Source organism: Colletes gigas, unplaced genomic scaffold (assembly GCF_013123115.1).
Source record: "Colletes gigas isolate AHSC1104 unplaced genomic scaffold, ASM1312311v1 Colletes_gigas_Sc00083, whole genome shotgun sequence".
Classification (NCBI taxonomy): Eukaryota; Metazoa; Arthropoda; class Insecta; order Hymenoptera; family Colletidae; genus Colletes; species Colletes gigas.
Window position 1 is genome coordinate 168863 of NW_025106711.1, and position 19881 is coordinate 188743.

At 40.7% G+C, this 19881-nt stretch overlaps 4 protein-coding genes across 4 annotated transcripts; all 4 read right to left on the reverse strand.

The window, feature by feature from the left end:
* Nucleotides 1–2411: 2411 nt before the first annotated feature.
* Nucleotides 2412–5135, reverse strand: LOC122403889 (uncharacterized protein K02A2.6-like). Its single transcript, XM_043407684.1, has one exon. It carries the CDS (start codon nucleotides 5133–5135, stop codon nucleotides 2412–2414), a length of 2724 nt encoding a protein of 907 aa, XP_043263619.1.
* Nucleotides 5136–5606: 471 nt separating this feature from the next.
* LOC122403890 (uncharacterized protein K02A2.6-like) lies at nucleotides 5607–6974 on the reverse strand. The gene has a single exon (XM_043407685.1). It carries the CDS (start codon nucleotides 6972–6974, stop codon nucleotides 5607–5609), a length of 1368 nt encoding a protein of 455 aa, XP_043263620.1.
* Nucleotides 6975–13244: 6270 nt separating this feature from the next.
* LOC122403891 (jerky protein homolog-like) lies at nucleotides 13245–14084 on the reverse strand. The gene has a single exon (XM_043407686.1). The coding sequence runs from the start codon at nucleotides 14082–14084 to the stop codon at nucleotides 13245–13247; it is 840 nt and encodes a 279-aa protein (XP_043263621.1).
* Nucleotides 14085–14181: 97 nt separating this feature from the next.
* On the reverse strand, nucleotides 14182–14850 carry LOC122403892 (jerky protein homolog-like). The gene has a single exon (XM_043407687.1). It carries the CDS (start codon nucleotides 14848–14850, stop codon nucleotides 14182–14184), a length of 669 nt encoding a protein of 222 aa, XP_043263622.1.
* Between the last annotated feature and the right edge of the window lie 5031 nt (nucleotides 14851–19881).

Genomic DNA, 19881 nt, shown 5'->3' on the forward strand with positions numbered 1-19881 from the left:
GATCGGGTATGGCGTTGTTAGCCAAGATATTCTCCTGACCAAAGCAACCATGCCCGGTGAGTACCTGTGTCATCCTGTAGGACAGCCTACCTAGTTTGTCCTGCCGCTCTTGCCAATGTGGCAGGACTGCACCAACAGACCGTTGCGTGGCCCCAGCCCGAATCATCTGCTGGAACCACATAAATACAACGGTCTACAGTGGGCAAAATCGAGCTAAAATGGACAAAATTCGGTAACTCAGTGAATTTTGCCGTAAATTTTTAGAAAATTGGTATCTCTAGGTTGTTTTGGACATAGATTTCAAATTTTGAATAAAAATGATCGAATTCAAAATGGTCGATTCAATATGGCGGACGGAAAAATCAAAACTTAATAAATTTTTTTGAAAATTAATATACCTGAGTAAGTGGGCATGCTGGTTTTGAATTTGTATTCGAAATTGTAGAATTCAAAATGGCTGATCCAACCTGGCGGATTCCGAAAAATATGGGCAAAAATCGATAACTCATTGAATATTGGATGAAATTATTTTAATATTGGTGGTCTAATGTGTGTTTTTGAGGTCGCTTATTTCGAATATCAAATTAAAATTATAAAATTAACCACGGTGAATTTTATATGGAAAAGATTTCACATATATATATATTAGTGATGATTTCTGGATTGTTAATATTGAACATTATCTTCAAATTAAACAGTGACTGGATTTGGTTTAATTGCTGTTTTAATTATATTTTAAAATATATGGAATTATAAGCCTTTTCACCACGACAAGGTACCAGACTAAAAAAAGGTTTTTTTTGTTTTTTTTTAATTTTAATCTGTTTTTTTATTTATATTAATATGGGAATATTTATTTTTATGTAGTAAACACAATTTTATTCTGCCTCTATCTAATCTTCCTCAAGATTTCCAAAGCAATCCTCAATATCTAAAGATTCGTCAGAAATAGTGTCATAATTAGCTGATTCTTCCGAAACAACGTCATCATCATTTTCATTATCGGTCCACTTGATTAATGTTTTCGCTTCAGTTGATAATTCTTTCGTCATCTTATCTTTTTGTAATCTGTTAGCACTAATACTAGGATCCGACGAAATAAGAAGATGGTTCATTATATCTTCATTACTGCTTTTACGAGAACAAGTTCTACTATTATAACGTCTGGCAGCTTTAAATATTTTATTTCCAGATTCCTGAGCCTCTTATGAAAAGTAGCCTATAGGTAGAACTAATTTTCGCATAATATTACTACCATGTAGTAGCACTTTATGTACAGAAGGGAGCATTCTGTACCATCCGTACAAATTAATAAATATTTCTGCAGTTTCTCTGGCATATATTTCAAATTTTTCCATATCTAGTGTGTGATTACTTGCGGTTACATGTAAGATGTTACCAAACCTTTCTACTAGTCTTTGGTCGATTCCAAGTACTCTAGAAACAATCGCAGGATTCGAAAAAAACCACCTAGTTGTATTGCCATCATTAGTTGTACCGTGTCCTTGTTTCACAACATCAACTGTTATAGACAATTGGGATTTTAAATCATCCTGAATTTGTTTCTTTCTGATTTGTTGTAACATCTTATTATTTCCTGTGGCACAACTCTCTTTAAAATCTAGGTTATACGAAACGTGTAATAAGCACTCCATAAATCGTATCCAGCAATGAAGGGTGGATAAACCAAATTTATAATTCTCTTCGTTAATTTTTAGTTCTTTTACATAATGTGTTAAAAAGTAATGGATATATACTTTTAACGAATGAGTCCGGATAGAGGTGTGGGAGTTTTATAGGGGAAGTGAATCGGACACAAATGGCTTTCTTTTCGCCGGCCTTTTAGACCGACCTTTTATTACAAAAAAACAAATAAAAGAACCAAAAGAAAAACCAATGCACAATTATAACAAATAAAACTTAACGAGGCTGAATAAGGAATATTAATTGGCCTCGTTTCTGCCTAGCTCGATGCTGGGTCGCCGAACTCGCAGGATTGAGGCAGGCCAAGATTCCTATGAACAGAAAAACACGACTATGTGTTAGACACACGTACACGGTATACGTATCTTCGTCGCGCTCGTTTGCTCGCGCTCCTGGCTTCGGAATTCGAACGTACCGGAGCGGAGAATTGTAAACTTGTCGTAAATTACGAAATATAACAGTGGACTGTATTTTGGCTAGGAAAAGTGTTGAGTTCGTCGCGGGCATGGGGAAGTGAATCAAACGACTCCCCACAATCGGTTACTTTTTGAAACTTTTATTCTCCTCTAAACTACTCTCTCGAGTCCAGTCTATACACGAGGCTCGCCGTTCAGCCAACTGACTCTCGCCGCCCCGGCGCATGGCAAGCCCGTTTGCCGCGCCTCCTGGCGGCACCTACTATACCCAACATCTTCCCTTCAGAAAAGTCAGCACTCCAAATAGGATTTAGAGGCTGGATCTAACATCAGTCTTCTTACTGGTGCTCGAAGGCGGGTTGGTCTCGTAGATGCTGGTTGGGTGACCGCTTCTTCGAAGTGTTGGTTCCCGGACAACTGAGTTTCCTGCGAAGTGTTTAGGTGTATGCCAGTGTCGGGAACGGTCTGCGGAACAGAAGAGGTGTTTGGGGGTGGTTCGTAGAATCCCCAGTTGTCGATCTCATCTCCTCCTCTTGGCTTTGCCGTTCCACATCCTCCCCTCCAAATGTGGTTAATATGTCGATCAACCACCTTGCCGTTGTCAAGGCGTACCGTATAGCGCGTCTTAGATAAGATCTTCCAGACCTCGCCCTGTTCACGCTTATTCCTGCTCGTCAAGACCACTACACGATCTCCCACGGAAAGTTGACGTGGAATGGTGCCGTGGGGTCTGTTAAACTGCTGCTTCATACCTCGTCGTATTGCCGGAGTAGACGCTCCAGAATGTTCACCGGTTGAGAACTTAGGAAACAGTTTGGTGAACGGCGTGTTCATCCGTCTGCCGAAGAAGATTTCGGCCGGAGATTTCCCGGTATCTGTTGCGGAGCACGGCGAATACCTGTAGCTGTACAAGAACTCGTATAACTGTTTCTTCCAGTTTGTAGGATCCTTCGCGATAGCTCTTTTTACCGTATCCACCATTCTTTCGGCCTGACCGTTCGATTGTGGATGATTTATTGCTGACAAGAGATGCGTACATTGCATTTCACGACAGAAGACAGCGAATACTTCTGCTGTAAACTGGGTGCCGTGGTCAGTGACGATCACCTCGGGAGCGCCATATCTGGCGAAAATTTCGCGACACATCTCGACGGTACGGCTTGCTGAAATCGAGGTTGAGAGTGATACGTCTAGGTATTTAGAGTATGCATCCACAAAAATTAGGATGTATTTTCCGTCGATGGGACCAGCGAAGTCCAGGTGCACCCGCTCAAGGGGACGTGATGGTACCGGCCACGGGTTGAGTGGCACCTTGCGAGGAAGCTTCTGGGTCAGCGCACAAGGATCGCACTGGCGTACAAGCTGTTCGATGTCTCCTGACATTTTTGGCCAGTAGACGTACTCTCTTGCGAGTTGTTTCATTCGACGGATGCCCGGATGTCCTCGGTGGAGAGCGGTCAAGATAGCTGGCCTCAGCTTGTCAGGGATGACAATCCTATCACTGAGTAGGAGTGTACCGTCCACTATGGCGAGTTGATCGGCGCGTCTTTGGTAGTGCTGTAAGGACTCAGGATTCCCAGTACTGCTCCAGCCTTCTCTGATGGCCTTGAACACAGCGGTGAGGATGGAATCATCTTCCGTAGCCTTTTTTAGCTTGCCTCGAATTTCCTTTCCGAACGAGTCGATGCAAGTATTCCTGACTTGGAGGAGTTCCTTTTCGACCTCCTGCACCTCCGCCACCTGTAGTTCTTCGGCATTATCCTGGCGGAATTTTACCATCAACCGCGACAAGGCGTCTGCTTGCCCGAAGTCTTGAGTACGAATGTATTCAATCTTGAAATCATACCCAAGAAGACGCAGTGCCCAACGCTTGAGCCGTGCTGCTGTGGTTGGTCTCAGGCCCTTTGTGTTTTCGGTTTGGAGCAGGGCCACCAGTGGCTTGTGATCAGTTTGTAAGACGAACCGTCTGCCCCATACGAATTTATGAAAGCGTTCAACTCCAGTGACGAGCGCAAGTGCTTCCTTTTCCAGCTGGGAATAATTCCGTTGGGAGTCCGTGAGACTTCGACTCATGTGATAAACGGCGCGTTCGTGTCCGTTAGAGTCGCGTTGAAGTAGGACTGCTCCGATCCCAGTGGAGCTAGCATCGGCAGCCACTATCAGTGTCTTTGTTGGATCGTAGTGTTCTAGCAGGAGTGGACTCAGCATCACATTTTTAATCTTTTCCATAGCAGCGTCGTGATGTTTATTCCACATCCAAAGCTTGTTTTTGCGTGTCAGCTCTTCGAGGGGACGCTTTATTTCATGTAAATAGGGAATAAATTTCCCGTAGTGGTTCACCAGACCGAGAAGACTCTGCACCTCTGAAACATTTTTTGGATTAGGCATGCTTGCTATGGCCCGTGTTGCCTCAGGATCGGCAGAAATGCCATGAATATTCACTATCAACCCAAGATATTTGATTTGTTGAACAGTGAAAAAGCACTTCTCGAAGCTGAGTTTCCATCCCTTTTCCTCCAGGCGTTGCAAGGTCCGCACTAGACGCTCGTCGTGCTCCTGACGATTGCAACCTACAACTATGACATCGTCAAGGTACGCGTAAACTCCTTCGAGCCCAGAGAGGGTAATATCCATTGCTTGCTGGAAAATCGCCGGCGCCGTTTTGATACCGAAGGGTAGGCACTTGAACCGAAATAGCCCTTTCGGAGTAGTAATGGTAGTAATTTCTCGATGGGCCTCGTCAATCTCAAGCTGCATAAACGCCTCGCTTAGATCGATCAAACTGAAAAAACAACCACCGTTAAGTTTTGTAATAATGTTATCCACACTAGGCAGAGGATGACGGTTGTCTGTCAGAGCGCGGTTGACTCCGGTAGAGTAGTCGGCACACAGTCTAATTTTCCCATTGTTTTTCCTGACAATTACGATGGGTGACGCCCAATCCGATGACTCCACACGCTCAATGATATTCCTTGATTCCAGTCGCTGGAGTTCCTCTTCGAGGGGCTTCTCCATGGCAAACGGAATTGGACGACAAGGAATTTGTACAGCCCGCGCGTCACTTGTGAGATTGAATTTGACTGTGAAATCGTGACACTTCCCGAGTTCGTTCGAGAACAGGTTAGGAAATCGTTTGGTGACTGCGTGCGCGTGTGCGTCGCCAGTTGGCGTGGCTGTCGGTACAGCTTTGTTTGTAACTCTTGTAGTGGTTTGTATTGTCCCCAGGAGGAAGAAATATGCAAACTGCTGCGGTAAATAAAACTCTTTATTCTTTCGTACTACACGTCGTTTATTAACTGACGATACCGAGAGGGAAACTTGAACTAACGCTTCCTTTTGTGTCTTACGAGGCGCGCGTCTTATTATCTAAACTTACCAACTACTTATTCTAAAATCCCTAACATGTGACTAGAAACTAACTAACCTAACTTAACCTAGTTGACTTAAGATGGCGCGTCGACCGCCGGCGACACTGGTCGCTGGTCGCTACACTCTTTTGGCCGATGGCGCAACTGCCGGCCCTAAAGAGTACGAAGTGTTCAGCTCTGACAGCGGAACAGACCAAAGCTGGAGATTATCGACGGCGTTTAGGCCGAATAGATTCACACCATTCCGATTGGCGACGTGAATATCGATTTCCGCTTCTCGGTCGAGCACACTGACCGTCGTGCGAAAGCAGCCGAGTGTCCCAAGCTCGCTTCCTCCAGCGTGTACCACCGTTTCGCTTTTCGTAAGGCCCGGGGATCCCAGGTGGCGCCAACAATCTTTCCCGATGATAGTGATATCCGAACCGGTATCGTATTGAAGAGTTAGGATTTTGTCGCCCACAGATACCGCCACGAAACGTCGACGTCGTTTACTGACAGTAGAAAGTGCCAGCGTGGTTACACTCTTACTTTTTACGACAGATTTCAGCTGTTTCCCTTCTGATCGGCACACTACGGCGATGTGGCCCTTTCTGCCACACTTGTTGCACATTGCATCCCGAAATTTGCATTTTACACGAGGGTGATCGCCACCACAACCGTTACATTTGACACTTGTGGGAGGTTGAAACGAACTGACCGGAGGTTTCGGCACTTTCGGATCGTACCGTTTCGGCACTTTCGGATCGTACCGTATCGGCTGTGTCACTTTGAGAACCGAAGGCGACACAGCGCTCAGCGGATTTTCAAGCGTTTTCATGCTTGAAGATATGTTTAAGTACGCTTCCAGTTCGGTGACAACGTCTTTGAGGGAGGCTTCCCGATTTTTCTCGACAACTCGGAGAGCTATCCTCTTCAGCTCGTCGTGTTCACTCGAGTAGCAGAATGACTGTAAAAGTAACAGTATTCTCAACCCATCGTCGGACAATCCCGGTCGATCAAACTCGGCCGCGTGGCGATTGATGCGATCGATATGCTCCGTGATTGGGGTAGACTTGTCGTATCGGTAATTCAGGACTTCTATACGTCGGCGTATTACCGACACCTTGTCTCGGAAGAGTTCCTTTAAAACTTCCAGAAGGTTCTCTTGACTCATCTCCGACGGATTTAACGGTGCGACGTGGTCCACAAGTCTATCAAATTCCGATTGACCGAGCTTGTCAAGTACGAGACGTGTTCTCATTTCCGGAGAGAGACACGCTGCCTCCGTGCAGATTGTAAACTCGTGACGGAGAAGCCATTTCCTGAACGGCTTTGTATCCTCTGCCGTCCCGTATGTATATTTTTCGATGCGAGCACTTAACTGATTATAAGCGTCGATTTGAGGTGGTCCTCCAGCCTTCCCTGCACTACTCTGTTGAATTTGTAGTTGAAGCAGGCTCTGAATGGCTGACGTGAGAGACTTTAGGTCGTTATTGGCGGTCGCCATGATGCACGTTTCCCACACGACACAGGTTCTGCTGAATTTTGGTACGAAAATTCAGACTTCTTTAGCCGCAGCGCCAGTTGTTGAGTTCGTCGCGGGCATGGGGAAGTGAATCAAACGACTCCCCACAATCGGTTACTTTTTGAAACTTTTATTCTCCTCTAAACTACTCTCTCGAGTCCAGTCTATACACGAGGCTCGCCGTTCAGCCAACTGACTCTCGCCGCCCCGGCGCATGGCAAGCCCGTTTGCCGCGCCTCCTGGCGGCACCTACTATACCCAACAAAAAGAATTAAACTTCTTTTCTTCGTCGATTCAGTGGTCGATTGCCCAGTGGACGGGGATGCAAGAGGAGGTTGTAAGGCTCCTAATGCACTGTTCCCGTGAGTATGCACACTGAGTCTGTGCGTCGAGTCGCACTGCAGTGCACTGCACGACCGTCAATCTGCGGCTTCTCTTAACACGTTCCAACAGATGACTTATTTGGCCGAGAGTTACACTGCGAAGCCCGACAACACGTTGTTCACTGCACGAATACACTACTCGACGTGATACGTTGCAGTATTTTGAACTACGCGGGGGCCTGACCCACGACTCCGTTACTTCTCCGCACTGGTGCTCCTCTAAACGTTACACCGGCGGGATCTGTAGAAATAAGGAGGCGAAGACCGAAAATCACACGTCCGCAATGGACGCCGACCTGACTACAGTGAGCCCACCAGGAGGTACACCACGTAGGTGCCTCCTTTTGGTGTCTCCTATGCCGAAGGGCAATCACACAGAAGTATGGACGGTACCGCCGACTTCTGTATGATTCAACGTGTATACGTTGGAATCGACCGTTAAATGCCGCACAGGAGGGGTCGAACACCCTATTGGTGTATTCTCGAGCCCTCCAAGATATGCAGTAAATTTAAACTAATTAAACTCGATCGAGATTTGCTCGAACGAGAATCAGGTGAACTTGCACGAATCGAGATGCGAATCGTGTTTTCCAAGCAAGGTGGGAATGAATTTCCGACCTTTTCGAGCAAGGCTCGCTACACCCTTTTAACAATAGCAGTCTTTTCGGCTTTCTCGCAAGAGGATTTTCCCTCTTAAATCGCGATTAACTTCTGATCGAATATGATCGGGAGCCGATGCGTCTCGTTCAGAAGTCGCCGTAAGAATGATACGGATTGACAGCCGAAGACGTCGCCGCGGTACTCTTACTGGTCGTTCCGTGGCGCTGTCTGAATTTCGGCCGTCTCTCCTTGTCACATTATCGGCGCACTACTCTCTCACGGTACTGACGTCACTAACACCGTTAGCACACTCGAATCGAAAGGTAATGAGCCGTTACCGATGCCAGAAAAACTAATAATACACACGTTTTTCAATCACCGTTCGCTATACAAATCCAATTAGAGATAATCTCTTGCTTATTGTACGTTAACAGGATTAACGGTAATTGCGGCCGAGGATAATCGCTCGGCATTATGCAATCTTTAAACATAATGTAAATTATTTATGTGTGATGGGCTTACTCTACATATATTACAGGATGTCGTCGATTTCTGGCCTGTTAACACATTACACACTTTACCATCAATCATGGTACAATATAAAGCGTGAGCGATTTTAAAACATTTATTGGACGCATTTTCCACTATAGCTGTAGGCTGCAGATTTTTAATTTCATTCATATAGAAATTGTAATTCTCCAAAGTGTTGGATGCTGTTTCTTTGGCAAATTTAAATTTAATTGGTCTGCAAAATCTTACAGAGGATGGCCTATCATTTTTCCATAAAACACAACTACTATCGCGACTGTCTGTCAATATTAACGGCACATAACATATAATAAACACTGTACTGTCAGACATAACTTTTGTATTTTCGTCGTTATTTGTTGACCACTTTTGTTTAAAATTTTGTTGGCCAGAAGCACCATCCATTCCCCACTTTCCATGTAAAGTTAACTTTTCAGTGTCTATATCGGGGAAAACTTGATTTGGTAGTGATTTCATGATTTGAGATGTTGTGTGATCCAGAAGGGATTGTAATTTGATTTCAGCACCATTTTCAGTGACAGTTATATTTTCAGGGTAACATTTTTTTTTAGCAGCCTGAATCTTCGCATAAGAAGGATAAAGTTTATCTCCGAATAAGCGTTCACTATAAGTTCGAAGCAATTCGTATTTTCTCTTTGATAGACCCAAGTCTATATACATTGCCAGAACTTCATTTATAAATGATTCTTTTTGTTCATTCTCTGGTAGCAAATATTTGCAGTATTTTTTATTGTTGGGTGCAACAGCTGCCCCCAACTCTTCTTGGCTATACTTGCTACGAAGCTCATGTGACCGTCTTTTTTGGGTCTTACTGCTACAATCTTCGTACCATTTGCGTGGACGGCCACGACCACGATTCCCTACATTGCCACACGATGAACTATCATTGGGATTAATAATAGCAGGTTTGGGGCGCATCATTTCAAATGATATTTTAACTTCGTTTTCCATAAACTGCGTGTACTTTTTTACAAAGATTGCTCGTGCTCGATTAACATTTGCCCAATATTTTGAATATTTGGAAATAAAACTATTAGCTACATGTTTTTTTATTTGTAATAGTTGCGTTTTATTGTAGTTCTTATCTTTTTTTATATATTCTATTATTAGTTCTAGATGTGACTTTCTTTTATCATTACTATTCCAAATACATTCACATAAAATTTTATTTTTAAGTATAATATCAGCCATCTTATGAAGTATATAACGCAACTTGAATTAGCAAACAGAATAAATCGGGAAGAAAAAAAAATTATAAAGGTGCAAAGAAAATAATTTTTAAGGAAAACAGTTTTTATTAAAATATAAGTGAATATTATAAAAGTAACAAGTAATATGGCGTAATAGTACAAAACTATGAAAATATGGAGTAAACACGAAATTATACGGATGAAATACGTATAAACCGCAAATCGAAGTAAATTGAGCCTGTCAAACCGGTTACATTTATAGTCAACATGATACACTTTAAATTGTGAGATTTAAGGTTTTCCGTATTCCATCTAGTGGATAAAAGGTAAAGTTCGAATGTAGAAACGAGCATAGTCCAGTAATGCGAGATAGTCCAATATACAGGGTGTTCGGCTACTCCTGGGGAAAATTTTCATGGGGGATTCTAGAGGCCAAAATAAGACGAAAATCAAGAATACCAATTTGTTGATGAAGGCATCGTTAAAAAGTTATTAACAATTACATTCAAAAATTTCGAATCGTTCTAGAAAAATTATTTTCGGTTGCGGGGGTCAATTACAATCACTTCTGGTGAATAGACATACCCCTGAAATCCTGCGCATTTTCGAGAAAAAAATTCAGTACGGGCGGAACTTTAAACGTTAATAACTTTTTAACAAAGCCTCTATCAACAAATTGGTATTCTTGATTTTCGTCTTATTTTGACCTCTAGAATCCCCCATTAAAATTTTTCCCAGGGGTGGCCGAATACCCTGTATTTCGTTCATCAAGTAGTATAAATTCCATTTTAAATATATTCATTTGTTAATAACAATGTGTTATTAATTTTAAAATGTCATTAACACTTGCAATGAACTTAATTCAAGATATTTTTTACGAGAGATTCACATAAATAGCCTTTCTTGATCCTGGGAATTTCCCCTTAAATATCTACGTGAAAATACATATAATACTATATTATTAATATCTTTTCAATAGGCAAAAATATGCAAACGGGATTTGTTTCTTAATTTTAAGGATACTTTAAAGAAAAGATTTATCCTAGTTTCGTTCAGGCATAATGAGGCAAACTTATTAAATTTCGCATCGGAAGTTTACTTTCTTATTCAAAATCGAGCTAATACGCTGGGGCAATTTTTAAACTTGAAAATAATTGTTAAACATATTTCAAAACAATATTAAACATTTTTTTATCGATGCAATATATAAAAAGCTATATAAGCAAATTTTTTCATAATTTTTCACGTAGCTCTAGCTGTATACGATGAGTTTGAACAGATATAAAAATATTACGAAACTAAACGGATGAGCGTTAACGACAATACTTAAATATACATATCAACTTATATTTAATAACTTTCAACTGATTTTACTTGATTTTCATAAACTTTAAAGTATTGTTAAAGACGTGAAATAATTAATTTCGGTCATCTAAACAAAAGTTAAAATTCGATTTTTGTCCTCATGTCGCCCACTGTGCGGTCCGTTGGGCATGGCGCCTCGTCTCCTCGACCGCTTGCCTCCTCTCCTCTGGCGGTCTCCCAGCCTCCTGGAGCTCCCTGGAGTGCCGGTAGACTTGCCGGTTTCTCCAAGCTAGGAGCTCCAGAGGACCCGCTTCGGGCCTAGGCAAGGGTGATGCCACGGCTGGTCGTAGACCAGTCTTCTTCGCAACGTTTTTACGTTGAAACGGACCTTTAGGTTTTTCAACCCTAGGTTTAAAAGATACTTGTTCTTCAGTATCTTGGGCATCATGATGGGTTTTTGCTTTGTTAGACATTGTCTTGTTGCGTACTACGCGAGATTCACCAAAAGAAATCTATTTGATCTCTAATAATATGCGGAGTTTCTTTTTGAAATATTATTCGTATTGGGCGGTAGTAGTGAGGTGATGACGGAAACGGATTTTGCCATATAATGTTTTTTCCTAACAATAAATAAAAACATTTTTTTAATGAGAAAAATTGTATCTGTAAACTAATACAATTTTAGGTTTGAATTGTTGTATTTACTACAAATTAATCGCAATGTCAACATCGAAGTTTGGAATATTTGAGCATCGCTATCATTTTCGTTTTCAAATTTTTGTTTATATTCCACTTGTTGTGAACCGTCACACCCCCACTTGCTAATTAGTTCTAGTTCACGCTGATTTTCTTCTAATTTTGATAATACGTCTTCTAAATATTTAACTAATCGTGTCGTGATCTAGTAGATCTTGTAAATTTACTTCGACACATCTATCTGTCACGTAAAAGGCTTCTGGCTTTGGTTAACAGTGATCCATTTCATGACGTAATTTTTTATAGGACGGATATAATGTCCTGTCACAGGTCCTTATAATTTCATATTGCCTTCGCGATAAATCTGCGTCAATGTATTTTTGTAGAGCAACTAATGTTGACAGTTGCTCTCTCTGGTTATTTTCTGCATTTACATATGCTGTTCTTAATTTTTTAGCTCTGCCCGGAGATGCTCTGATGTCTCTCAATATTTTTGATGCCTCTAGTTGCCCAGACATTCGGAGCTTTGATTCTGTCGCAAACTGCAATTCCTCTAATTCTGAATTTTCTCTAATATCCTCTGTCCTTTTTCTTTTGCTACGTTCGGATAGTTCTTCAAAAAATTTTCGGGGTCGTCCCTGTTTATTTATAGGTTTTGGAACAGTGAGAGTTTGCCGAAACCAATTTTGGTTTTGTTTTAGGAAAAGGTCGTGTCGTCTATTCGCTAATTGCCATCTTCTTCTGAAACGGGACTTCAATGTTGCAATTTTTGTTTTCAAAATTTTCTGGTTCTCCACAGAATAATTATCCTGGCTCATTAAGGACGACTCTAAAAATTCTAGTTTTTTCTCAAAATCATGATTTTGATGCTGTGTCATGATGCTATACAACTGCATCATTGAAAACACACGTACTCCTGATGAACCTTAGGATTTTAAAAAAAATGTCACCCTATTAAAATTAAACTTTTGCTGCGAAAACTGTATTAACAAACTACAGTAGAACCTCGGTTATCCGAACCTCATTTATCCGAACGAAATATTGCTGAACCTCAGATATACAGACTCGTGACTGAGCTTCTATTATCCGGACAGTGGTCGCGCGCCTCTCAGTTATACGAACCCGTATTCTTAGGTATACGAACCCGTATTCTTAGGTATACGAACCCGTATTCTTAGTTATACGAACGCGTATTCTTAGTTATACGAACGCGTATTCTTAGTTATACGAACGCGTATTCTTAGTTATACGAACGCGTATTCTTAGTTATACGAACGCGTATTCTTAGTTATACGAACGCGTATTTTTAGTTAAACGAACGCGCATTCTTATACAAATGCAATATGTAATAGGAGCTAACATTTGATACAAGATGAAACGTAATTTAATACAATTAATAAATCTGTAGATCATTTTTACATATTGTTCACAATTTATTTTAAAACATTTATATGTATGTACATAGACAAAACAATTAGGTCTTAATAGCATAAGGGAAAATAATTGATAATAATAAATATAATTAGTTTTTATCCGTTCGCAATTTTTGAACATGCAAGTTCTTTTAAGTTTTGGAGACATTTTAATTCACACTTAGCAATATTCGATTCTGGCTGTGCTTTGAACCATTTTATTGCAGTCTTAAAAGCAGCTAGTGCATCGGCATCGGTGGGAACTTCTTCATTGATCGCTAATTGTGATTCTTCTGACTCCTCTGATTCTTCATCATCAATTACTTCCTCTATTCCGTCAGTTGTTGCATTGTGTCCTGTAAATTTGTCTACTAGTTCTTCGTCAGTTAAAATTTGGAAGCCGTGATCGTTTTTATCTCTTCCAAGCCATTCGTTGGTATCTTCAATTTCATTATCAGTATAACACGGAATGGTTCTTGCAACCTGGTGAATATTTAAAATTTCTTCTTCATCGTCCCTGCTTCTTCTTTCGGGCACCTCCACTTCGTTGTCACGAAGGAGTTTTCTCCATGCGTTGCGAAGATTGTCCCGTGTCAGCGAGATCCATGTTTCATTTATTATATTGCAACAATCCTTCAATGTTATATGCTTGACAAACTGAACTACATTTTGATTCTCTTCAAGCAGTATTTTTGTAAGTAAATTTTTACGATATAATCTTTTGGTCTTCTCGATAACGCCCTGATCCATTGGTTGGATTAATGACGTTACATTTGCCGGGAAAAATATAACACGGAACATTTCATCGGTCAATGTATTCAATTCTGCTACAGAATGTGATGGAGCGTTATCCAGTAGGAGTAACACTTTTCCTTTATTCCCTGTGGTTTCCTGATGCCGTTTAACCGCTGGAATAAAATCGGAAAGATACCAGGCTTTGAAAAGTTCCGTATTCATCCATCCATTTTTTTGTGCCTTATAATTGACCGGAAGATTACTAACATGCTTAAAGCACCGGGGTTTCGCATATTTCCCTATCAAAAGTAACGGGAGTTTATGTGTTCCCGTGGAACATAATTGTCACCCGATCTTTTGAAATCTTATGACCAGGTGCGGTAGTTTCTGCACTTGAAGCAAGTGATTTTCGGGGCAATGATCTCCAGTACAAGCCAGTTTCATCGGCATTGTATAGACAGTCTTCCGAATATTTATGCTCTCCTATGAAGTCTGATAAAAATTTCTTAAATATTTCAGCAGCTTCCATGTCCGCTGAGAGCTTTCCCCCTTGAATATTCAATAATCGTATCCCATGGCGTTTTTTAAAATTTTCCAGCCACCCATTACTGGCCCTGAAATTGTCATTGCCTCCCATCTTTGAATTCAACTGCAATGCTTTTTCGCATAAAATTGGACCGCTGATGGGTGTCCCTATGACACGCTGTTGCGAGAACCATCGGAAAATTGCACTATCCAAATTACGATTCTCAGCAGCCGACATCACTTTTTTCTTAGTTGCATTTCTATTGTTTATGAGTATATTTTCGCGATACCGTAAAATCTTATCTTCGTTTGATTTTAATCCGAATATTGTTGACTTTCCGATGTTATACTCCTTTGCTAACGCAGATCCCGATTCACCGTTTCTCATCCGTGTTAAAATATTACATTTGTCGTCGAGACTTAGCACCACTCTTTTCCTTTTTAAAGTCTTGTCACACGACATTATTGAAAAAATATAAACGTACACTTTTCACACTTTTCTCCTCTTGGTGTTGTCACTTTGAATTTTTGACTTAATCTCCCTTCGTGTCGAGGTTACCAAAAAAAAGTAACCTCGCAATGGGCGTGACCAAGGTCAGGAAAAGAAAAATTTTTAATAATTTTTGCGAGCCCGGGGTTTTCCGCGAGGCGGTTACGGGCCCAGGTCAGCGGTTGGTGCCCAGATATGTCATGCGGTACCTGAGTCGCCATAAAACACCTGGCACCGGTTGTCGATGTTATTGCAGGTAGTAAAGTCATGATTTGGAAATGAATTTATTAATTAAATAGTGGTCTTAGGGGCACTAGGTTGTAAGCAAAAAACCTTGACTGTTTATGAATGTTTAGAGGCTGTGACTCTACATCCGCTGGCTTTATGAGTTTACTGTTGCGCTGTAACACTCGCGTTACCAGGGTAGTAAAGTCATACAGAGACTGGATTTGGAGGGCCATGCGGATTTAAATGAATTTATTAATTAAATAGTGGTCTTAGGGGCACTAGGTTGTAAGCAAAAAACCTTGACTGTTTATGAATGTTTAGAGGCTGTGACTCTACATCCGCTGGCTTTATGAGTTTACTGTTGCGCTGTAACACTCGCGTTACCGTGTCGTAACATTCGAACTTCAGTTATTCGACCGTCAGCCCTTCTTATCCGAATGACTAAAAACACGTTGGAAGAGATAAGTACCTGAACCTCTATTATCGGACCACCTCGGTTATCCGAACTGCCTTGTCCCCCGACGTGGTCGGATAAACGAGGTTCTACTGTATATAGAAGATGAAGAAAAATGGCGAAATTCAAATATATATATCTGTACCTACCTGCTTCACTTAGAAATTCCATTACTTTAACACTAAATATTTCACTCACAACTTACAAGTTAGGAACGTCAAACGACAAATGCTCCAAATTCGTGATCGTTTTATGCTTTTATAGCATTCGAGGCAAAAACAATGGAATGTATGCATTGTTTCCTAGTTTTGATGTATTTTTGTGAATCGTAACAATGCTCGCAATTGCCGACGCTCGCACGTGCCGAAACAGTTGATCATGTTTATATTTTTCGCAGTAGCAGTTAGTAGCAGCTAATTTTTTTTAAAAAAAAAGGTAAGGCTTCACTCTACAAAAAGCAACTAAAATGAACACTGAATCACACTGCATTCATAATTAAAAAATAAAATGAAAACTAAACATGTTCAATTCGTTATAACTCAAAAAATGTTGGATATATAAAAGTGTACTTTGGTGTAATTTAAATACGTACTAAGTACATTTAATTCAATTACTCATCATTTACTTTGAAGAATCAAAGCAACAATAAACGATGATTATAATTTTGGATGATTTTAAGATTGAACGTTTCAAAATCATGTAGTCGTATCAAAAATCGACAAATGATAAAAAAAATCACACTAAATCATGGCCCATGTGTCCTATTAACTATTAGTGAATCATTATTTCATTGTGGGTATATTTGTATAAAACCACTTTTTGCCGCGTTTGGCATGCAATGACCCCACTGTGCGACGTTGCGCCCTCACTGCAAGATTTCCTTCGGGCCACCCGCGCTGGACCTACTTGGCGAAACTCCGATGGGTATTCGTCGAGTGTCCTCCGGAAATCCCTAATTTATGACGGTCTCTATTTGCTGTTGAGGGACTTAGAAAAATAATTTACTAAAAGCATTCGCTACGCTACACTGCCCGAAATTGCCATAAAGCCACCTAATTTTTTGGTGAAATCTTATAATTACGTCATAGTAACGAGAATCTGGTGCATTTTGATAGCATTTTAGGGTTACTAAACGAAACCATATACATGATTACATTCATAGATATATTATTTATTTATAAAAAACGTAAAGTTATGTAGTTTAACAAAAAACGAACTACGAAATTTCCATAAAGCCACACACTTTTTAAGTAGATAACATGAAGATTAACAAAAATTTCTTCTCTATTTCTAAATTAATACTTAGTATAAGTGTAATTTTTTCGAATAACGTCGAAAATTCGATTAGGCATTGATGAAATCAAAGTACGAAGAGTTTCTGCTTCGATGGATGTCCACGCCTCGTTCACCGCAGTCCATAACTCAGAAACAGAGTTGTACTGTTTACAATTGCCATATACTTTTCTGGCAAGTATTCCCCAAAGGTTCTCAATTGGGTTTAAATCTGGCGAACAAGCTGGCCATGTCAAAATCCTGATATCATTGTCCTCTAACCACTCCTTTGTTTGTCTTGATGCATGAATTGAGGCGTTATCATGCTGAAAAATGAAGTTGTCACTCTCAATTTCTTCTGTAAATGGTATCAAGACCATCTCCAATAGTTCCGCATATTGTGTCGAATTCATTTTATAATTAATTCGACAGATTGGTGTTTTTTTATTGGCTCTGAATGCAGCCCAAATCATCAATAAGCCACCACCGAAGTTACGACTCATTGCAACGTCAGTCTCTTTTCTTAAATCGTGCCAGTAATATTTGTAACCGTCTGGCCCATCCAGGTTAAATTTTTTCTCATCGGAGAAAATGATATTTTCCCATTCTTGTGTCCAGGACATACAGTTAGGAACAAAAGTATTGGCACACCTGACTCTTCATTATAGAAACGCATATAAATCAAAGAAAAAACACAGAGATAGGTTAATTCTTTTTAGTAATTACAACTATTAGGTTTATAGTTTGAGAATATTACAAATTAATTTATACTAATTTATTACAAAATAAAAAAGAATAATAAAATGCACATTAATGGCAGTTTTTAATGGAACAAAAGTATTGGCACGCTTACAAATAGATGGTATATTATTATGTATTTTATATAATTTAATATTTCGTGTGTAATCCCTTATTGTTTATAACGGCTTTCAATCTATTTGGCATGGAATGCACTAGTTTTTTTGTAATTTCGGGACTTATTTTATTCCATTCTGTCATCAATATTTCTTTCAATCGTTGTCTATTTGTTATATTATGTTTTTTAATACATTTTCCTAAATGAGCCCAGAGATGTTCGATCGGGTTTAAATCTGGGGATTGCGGTGGGGTTGGTAAGGAATGTGGGGTATTAAAAACTATCCATTGCCGTACCAAATAAGCGGTATGCTTGGGGTCATTGTCCTGTTGAAAGACATATTGTCTCCCAAGATTTAATTTTTCCACGCTTTTTTTTAGATTATTTTTTAAGATATCTAAATAGACATATTTGTCCATTATATTATCAATAAAAACAAGCTCACCGACTCCACTTGAGCTCATGCAACCCCAGACCATCACTCCACCACCCCCGTGTTTAACAGTGTTCTGAATGTTCTTTGGGTCTAGTTCGGTATTAGATTGTCTCCAAACTAAAGTGCGTCCATCATTTTGAAAAATATTAAATTTAGACCCATCAGAAAAGAGCACTGTATCCCAAAACTCGTTTTCTTTATTAATGTAATCATTTGCAAACTTTAATCTTTTTTCTTGATTAATTTTACTTATAGTAGGCTTTCGTCTAGCAACTCGCGATCGGTATCCTACCTTGTTTAATATTCGTCGAATAGTTATTTTATGTACTTCTTTATTAAAACTTTCGTTTATATTTGCCGCTATTTCTGACGCAGAACTAGATGGTTTTCCTTTTACAATATTAATAATTTTTCTCTTTTCTCGTGCACTCAATTTTTCAGGTCGACCACATCGCGGAGCACTTACAAAATTTTCTGTGTTAGAAAACCGTTTAATAATACTTCTAATTGTAAAACGACTTCTATTAACTATATTTCCTATAGACGAGTATGAATGCCCCTCATTAAACAAATGTAAAATAATTTTTCGCTCAGCAACAGTCGTTTCTTTGCCTTTGCGCTCCATTTTGCACGTTTTCACGTTAGATTTTGTAAACAATTGTGTTAGAGTACTAAGTGACTCTAACTGTGGTTCCGGACGAGGGAAAAGACAGGGTAGAGAAATGGTTACAAGATTTCAACTAATTTTTTCTTTATTATAAACAAGAGTCAAATAAAAATACAATTTGTGAATAATGCGAAAGTAAATAAGACAGGAATTAAAGGGATTTTCCTTGACGCCGACCGCTCAATTTGGTCGCGTCTCCTCTTTCCTATTGTTACTGGTTTCTGTAACACAATTATACGAAAAGTATAAGTATCTGCGGACAGCGATCAAGTTAACGCGCACGTCAGCTGCTTACCTCACGCTCCAAACGATTGTCTGGTGGGCGCAGAGGAGAGCTAACTGCCGATTTGGCGCAGCAACGAGTGGACTGTAATAATTTGCTTTTTTGGTCGGTGGTATTCGTGAAACACGATCTCACCGACACGCGCAACTGAGTAGACGAGGTTTTCCTCCGATCTACCGGGTTCACTTAGCAATGCCACGGACGGGAAACCAAGTGCAGGTTGTAAGGCTCCAAGAGGCTATATCCCGCGAGGACGCTCACCGTGCGGGTGGCGTCTGGACGGCATCGACGCAACAGGACTTTTTGACTGTTCTGGGTACCTCGACGGCGGCTCCTCAGGAGCGACCTGCGGCCTGTCCACGCAGCTACCTCGATAACGGTTCCTATCAAAAGGAACCGCCCGGCAGCCTGCCGTGACTACCTCGACAGTGGCTCCTATGCAACGAGGAGCCTGGCCTGCGGCTCGCCGAATTAGGATGACGTCCTTTGCAATTCCAACCACCCTACGGTCACAGCCCAGTGTGGTCGACTCACATCTGGTAGTGGGTGTAGCGGTGGAAGGACGGTGCTTCGAACCCCTTTGCTCCAGTGGTCGCTTGTGCTCAACGATCGTCACCCCACGACTTTGTCACTGGAGCGGGTTCTCTAAAGCCCGATGCACGGTGAGCACCGCGAAGTGATACCAATATCTGGGTATCCAACTTCCGGTTGCTCCTACGCCGTATAGCTCACACGGGTCGATGAAACCACAACTCCACCGGTCGGTGCACTCTATGTGGTACACCAGACGGGCGATTCGAGTGGGTTC

Coding starts and splice junctions, on each gene's coding strand:
- LOC122403889 (XM_043407684.1), bottom strand. CDS start 5,135: ATGGAGAAGCCCCTCGAAGAGGAACTCCAGCGACTGGAATCAAGGAAT.
- LOC122403890 (XM_043407685.1), bottom strand. CDS start 6,974: ATGGCGACCGCCAATAACGACCTAAAGTCTCTCACGTCAGCCATTCAG.
- LOC122403892 (XM_043407687.1), bottom strand. CDS start 14,850: ATGTCGTGTGACAAGACTTTAAAAAGGAAAAGAGTGGTGCTAAGTCTC.
- LOC122403891 (XM_043407686.1), bottom strand. CDS start 14,084: ATGAATACGGAACTTTTCAAAGCCTGGTATCTTTCCGATTTTATTCCA.